Source organism: Triticum dicoccoides, chromosome 4A (genome assembly GCF_002162155.2).
Source record: "Triticum dicoccoides isolate Atlit2015 ecotype Zavitan chromosome 4A, WEW_v2.0, whole genome shotgun sequence".
NCBI lineage: Eukaryota > Viridiplantae > Streptophyta > Magnoliopsida > Poales > Poaceae > Triticum > Triticum dicoccoides.
In genome coordinates, this window is record NC_041386.1 from 678,763,165 (window position 1) to 678,769,648 (window position 6,484).

Here is a 6,484-nt window from a genome sequence, read left to right on the forward strand (position 1 = left end):
CTCTCGATTTGAACGGTCAGATTTAATGGGGCAGTCTTTGCCCTCCCGGTAGTGTTCACTTGTAGTTTGTCGGCGACACCATTGGCCCCTGGCCATCTCCGGCAATGTCGAGTGGAGACCCGAGGTTGTTTGGGGTGGCATCCACACGTTATGGAGTTAGTGTACAGGTGGAGGCGAGGTTCATGGTCTGTGGTGGTGGACGATCTCTAGCAGTCTGCAGACATTGCGGGCTAACTTGGTCGGCATCGCCGCAAGCCTTCGCGCTATGACCCACTTGCTTGCTCCCTATTCGCGGCGTCGGTCTGAGTTTCACGACAGGGGCCTTAGCGTGTCATCGATCAGGTCGGCGCCGAGTGCCATGGATATGACGGCGCTCAAGTGTGCTTGGTGGAGGCCGTCGCTAGTCTCTGGGTTGTATCCCTCCTGGTGCACCGGGACAGGCTGGGGCTACGGGTGTGGGTGCTCCCTACTGTGGTGGGGCCGACCTAGACCCAGTGACTGATGCGGGGCAAGTGGTGAAAGATGACGTCTTTCACTTCTGCTACCGTGGTTGTGTGGTCGTGACGTGGATGGTTGGTGGTGCCTTGCGACTTGGATGTCGGGACGGTGGTCCTAGATGGCATGCTCCATGATTGGCTTTTCGGCAGGCCCCATGGTAGCGGTAGTGACTACATTTCTTGGACGTGTGGCGGGAAGAGGTGTAGTGGTGTGGATGAGCTGACCCTAATTGTGGTGTTAACCGGGATCCCTCTAGTGGTGGTGGCGAGTGTTGAGCGAAAGCTTTGCGTTTCTAGTGCCGCATGCTTCTTGAAGATGTCATCATGGATGTCGCCCTTGTGCCAGGGCTTCGGGCGAAAACTCTAGTCTGCATGGACTCGGCAGCGGCGTCGCATCATCTCTGCACTCTATTGGCGGCGTTGTCATGTTGCTCAGGTGTCCTTGGTCGAACTTCATCTAGGTTTTAGGCTTGTTCTGATTTCTTGTTCGTCATTTGATCTGCTTTGTAAGGGGGCTTCTCCCATATTATATCGTTCAGCCGTGTACACTGTTATGATGTTGCTTTGTACTATATAAATAGCGGAGTAACCCGCGCATTTGCGCGGCTAGATTTGTCATGTTTTTATAATTCATTTGCCATCTTAAATATGCATTTAGTATAAGTTATAAATTATGAATTGTTGCATTTCAAAGGAATTCAATGCATAATAAGCCCATTTAAGATGGCAAAACGATATCTCTTGTAAGATCTTTATTAAGAAAAATCAGTATGACTTGTCTCTTAGCACCTATTGTGTTGGATATATTTTTCTATTAACGTATATGGGGTGTGTCCATTTATTTGCACATCAAGATCTTATTATGAACATTTTCCATTTAAAATGACCAAATATTCTCCATGTAAACACATAATATTTCTGCATTCTCTTGTTTGCATATAAGTATGGCCACAATTGTAGTTATGCACCACCTACGCCATAAGAAGATTTTATTTAACCTTTTCATTTATGTCGTGTGCTTCGCATTGACAAACAACTTTAATGTTTCACTTTGTTTGTAATAACTCGTAGCCACATGCTGGGATAGAAGGGGTGCCCTAACTATAGTGTCTAGTCCATCTAATGATATGTATTTTTTGTCACTTCACCCGTATATTTTTTTGTCTATTGATATGTAATATTTCCAAACAACCTACTGTTACAAATTTGAAGAATCTTGCACGTATAAGTATGATGAGCAATCTATTTGCGTATATATACCATGCATGTGTTATTTTTTTTCTTTCCGTTCCGAGCAGCTCACATGTATTGGTATTGGACTCATATTCCCTTTTACTTTCAGTCCGGGCAGGTAGCAACTCATACATAACCTATATACGTAGATTGCTCCTACGTGCCTATAATTGTTCTATCTAATGCACAAATCTCTAATTTGTCCATTAAAATTAAGGATTAGCTGTGTGGATATTTCCAGCCTATGTAGATACACCATGTGGCTTGTTTGTTTCTTGGTTGTAATAATATATGTATAATAGAGATATGACATTGCAGTTTATTGAATTTATTATTTATATCCAACTAATAAGAGTTCTATATTATTATAGGTTTTCAAATTTAATATAAAAATCTAATTCGCATAAACCACTATGCCTTATATTGGTGACCATCAATCTGCCCACATGAGCGAATCTTATAGCACTTGTGTTGTTCTGCCATTCACTAATTAAGGTTTTCCGTCAAACACATTGGACATCCACCATTTTTTTAGGTAAGCCCAAAGGTCATATGTTAAAGACCCATAGAAACACTTCCCCCAAAAAAAGGTCCCATGGAGACACCCTTATGGAAAATACGTCCAAGCCCTTGAGAGTGCCAAAATCTTTTTCCTCATGCATCCACCAACGGGATGCTGTAAGCAAAGCTAGGTGCTGCATGTACGTCTCCTTCGCATTTGAGCAAATATGTTCAAATCCAGGAGCTTGTTCAATTCTTTTACGCTTATATGTTTTATTAGAAGAGATTTTCCTCTAGTTATGTTATGAATATGAACATTATACTTAAAATAGGTTGATGTAATTATTTTTGCTTTTACATGTATGTACATACATGGATTTTTGGCTCCCGGGTTTAGATGCACCCAGGTGAACAGTAAAAAAATTGTTAGTAAAATTTGAAAAGCTGATTTTTTTCAACAAAACATTCTTCAGTGTTTCACCTAATTGCAAATTTATTGAAAAGGAACATTTGTGATGGTTTGTCCAAAAAAAAAAGATGCTACAAAAATGTTTTTAAAAGTATTTGGGAGCACTGTTTTATTTTTGAGATTTATTATGCATTGCCTTCTGCAAATGAATCGATGCAAAGCGAAGACGTAACTGCTTTCACCCGTGCACAGTGAAGATTTCTGGTTCACTCAAAAGTCTGTACTGTTACGTACGTCTACTAATTAGTGAAAGAAAGCAAGTGCTAATTAGAGTCCAACTCAAATACGTTTGTGCATGCATGAACGTTTGTGTGTGCACGTGCGCAAGGTCCATGTGCCACCTCGTCATGAAAAAGAAAGATGTCCATGTGCCACCCCGCCCGCCTTGCCTAGATCGAGGAATAGGATTCTGCATGGACTCCTTTCTTTCCTTTTGAACTTTCTGTGGACTCTTCCTGCGTGTTACTCCCTTCGTCCAAAAATATTTGTCATCAAAATGGATAAAAGAACATGTATCTAGATGTATTTTAGTTTTATATACATCTCTTTTTATCTATTTTCATGACAAGTATTTTTCGGACGGAGGAAGTACGTACTAAGATTCATGTACCACGTGCCTTTCCTAGTGTAGATCTGTTAATCGCTACCGTTGATATATCGTAACATTATGATGTTGGATCTTTACCGTTCGTTTTTTATGGCTTTAATAATGTAATATAATAGATAGATAGATTCTGTTTGGACAACTTATCACAGCTGGCCGTGCACGAAGATAGCTCCAACGTTCAAATTAAACCAGTAGTGCAGTTCTTCTATAACCGTGCATCTGCATTCCCACAGAGTTTTCAATGAAAATAAGAGAAGTCTTACAAGATACCAAAACAACCCGCCCAGAAGTGAAAGTTGAATTGAAGTCCGAGACATGGTAGCCCGCCTGCCCATTTTTTAGTTATTATAGGCGATCGATCATGAACCGTTTCCGTAGTGGATTCAGTTCGAGTCTTCAGGAAGACCTGGACGTATATTCGTTGCCCCGGCCGCTGTGCCCCCGACCGTAGCACGTAACAACCACCCATCACCGCGTACCTCCTCCCCCGGCTGAGCTCCATCGGCGCCGTCGTGCATGCATGCCGTCATCCGGCCTCCTCCTCGCCGCGTGGCCTCGTATTGTTCGTACGTACATCTTCGCTCCCTCCACCGATTCAATCGTCGTCTTCCACCTGCGAACGCAATCAATATCATATCAAATTTGCTAACCATCACCACCCAGCACACACGCAAAGCCTCTACATATATATTGGTTGCCGGACTCAGTGTCAGAGCAAACATCAGTCAGACAACGGTCCACTATCGCGCCTTTAGAAGCCACGTACATACGTACCGTCGATATCGATCTTGAATTCTTGATTGATTTTTCTCTCCATCCCGGCCGGCCATGAGGAGCTCAGTGCACGTGCCAGCCGCGGTAGAGGCGCTGCTATGCCACCCGGTGGCGGCCCTATCCGAGAGGCCGGCGCTGCGGCTGACGCGGCTGCTGGTGAACGTGACGATGGAGCGGAGCTTGTGGCCGGTGCATGTGCTGCTGGGCGCCGACACCACCGTGGTCGACCTGGCGCGTGCCACCGTCGACGCCTATGCCGCCGAGGGGCGCAGGCGGCCGCTCCCGGCCGATGAGGGCGCCACCGACGAGGCCGCGCGGTTCGAGCTGCACCTCTCCAGGTACGCACTCGATGGTAGGTATACGTAACAAGCCGTATGTGATGTATTCCATTGAGCAATTGATTAGTTCCCCAGTCCAACTTCGAGCTGCATCGATCGCTGACGATGAGATACTGTGTTGGTCATGCGTGCAACTCTTGACCCGGAGGCCAAGGTGCTGGACCTGGGCTCTCGCAACTTCTTCCTCTGCTCCAACAGGAAGACCCAGAGTTCAGATAATCTGCTTCTTCACTCCGTACAGCCATGTCTTGATGTCTGAAAGACAGAGAGTAGTGCTGTAAAAATGGTGGTGAGAAGTTAGAACCCGACGTCTCGACCCATGTATGGTTGTGTACAGTGTAACTAACGTCCGATCCTCTGGATCAGCACGTAGTGTTAGGTTAGGTACTGTTTGGCAAAGACAAGGTACATATACGTACAGGTGATGGCCTGTACTAATTAAGACAACTTGAGTTATGCATAACCTATAGAAATGTATGCACTAGTAGAAAAGGGGCCAATGGTCCAGGCCGGTCCAGTCCATTAGTCCCGGTTCAAACCAGAACCGGGACCAATGAGGGCATTGGACCCGGTTCGTGAGCCCCGGGGGCCGGCCGGGCCACGTGGGCCATTGGTCCCGGTTCGTCTGGACCTTTGGTCCCGGTTGGAGGAACGAATCGGGACCAATGGTCCTAGCTCCTGGCCCACCACCATTGGTCCTGGTTGGTGGCATGAACCGGGACCAAAGACTGCCCTTTAGTCCCGGTTCATGCCACCAACCGGGACTAAAGGGTTGGTCCTCGTTGCGGTCAGAGTTTAGTCCCACCTCGCCAACCGAAGGGAAATCAGACCGGTTTATAAGCCCCTCCATCTCTGCCTTGTTGAGCTCCTCTCAAAATGAAAATAGATGCCCTTATACAGGGAATTTAACCTAAATTTATACTGAATTTCTCTGAAGTTAGTAGAAATTTATTATGAATTTAGGTTGAATTTTCTCTATAAGCGCATCTATGCTCATTTCTGAGTAGTTTTTTTTTCTTTTCTGCTATATTTATTTTTTTCTTTTTATTTCTGAGTTGTAATAAGTCACTAAAAATAAGCATCTATGCTCATTTCTTAGTAAAGTTAATCACAACTATTTTTCTTCTATTTATTTCTGAATTGTAATAAGTCATTAAAAATATATGCTCATTTTTTTAGTAAAGTTAATCACAACTATTTTTACTTCTATTTATTTCTGAGTAGTTTTTTATATATTTTTTTTCTTTTCTGCTATATTTATTTTTTTTCTTTTTATTTCTGAGTTGTAATAAGTCATTAAAAATAAGCATCTATGCTCATTTTTTAGTAAAGTTAATCACAACTATTTTTTCTTATATTTATTTCTGAATTGTAATAAGTCATTAAAATAAGCATCTATGCTCATTTTTTTAGTAAAGTTAATCACAACTTTTTTTGCTTCTATTTATTTATGAGTAGTTTTTTATATAGTTGTTTTTTCTTTTCTGCTATATTTATTTTTTTCTTTTTATTTCTGAGTTGTAATAAGTCATTAAAAATAAAAAAGAGACGCAATGCTCGTTAATTTGCTTCAAGCCTTTCGGAATAGTGTCAACTGCACTGCACATAGCTCTGTGCAGTCTACCCTATTCCTCAAGGCTTGAAGCTAACCAACGTGCAGGTGAGCATTGAGCCTCTTCTTCATCGTCTCTACACCCAGGGCTTATAAAAAGCTGCGAGTGCCTCTCGCTTGGCGAGGTGGGACTAAAAAAACAGCTGCAGAAAGAATCAGCTAAAAAACAACTGCAGAAAATAAAAAATTAGACAGGTCCATTGGTCCCGGTTTGTGGCAACAACCGGTACCAATGCCACTCTTTGGTACCAGTTGGTGGCACCAACCGGGACCAATGCCCCTCTTTTGTCCCAGTTGGAGCCACCTTCCGGGACCAAAGGTCTTCGTTTCCCGCCCTTTGGGTTGCCGAAAAGAGGCCTTTGGTCTCGGTTGGTGGCTCAAACCGGGACAAAAGAGGGACATTGGTCCCGGTTTGTGGCTCCAACCGGGACCAAAGCCTTTGCTATATAAGTA

At 43.7% G+C, this 6,484-nt stretch overlaps 1 protein-coding gene across 1 annotated transcript; it reads left to right on the forward strand.

The window, feature by feature from the left end:
- The first annotated feature begins 4,135 nt into the window (after positions 1–4,135).
- LOC119284066 (uncharacterized protein At4g22758-like) lies at positions 4,136–4,678 on the forward strand. Its single transcript, XM_037563355.1, has 2 exons — positions 4,136–4,433; positions 4,554–4,678. The coding sequence occupies exons 1-2, from the start codon at positions 4,136–4,138 to the stop codon at positions 4,676–4,678; spliced, it is 423 nt and encodes a 140-aa protein (XP_037419252.1).
- The last annotated feature ends 1,806 nt before the right edge of the window (positions 4,679–6,484 follow it).

Bases quoted from the DNA above. Each gene is read 5' to 3' on its own strand.
- LOC119284066 (XM_037563355.1), top strand. From the start codon at position 4,136: ATGAGGAGCTCAGTGCACGTGCCAGCCGCGGTAGAGGCGCTGCTATGC. The intron at 4,434-4,553 runs GTAGGTATACGT...TCATGCGTGCAA, and splicing joins CTCCAGGTACGCACTCGATG to CTCTTGACCCGGAGGCCAAG.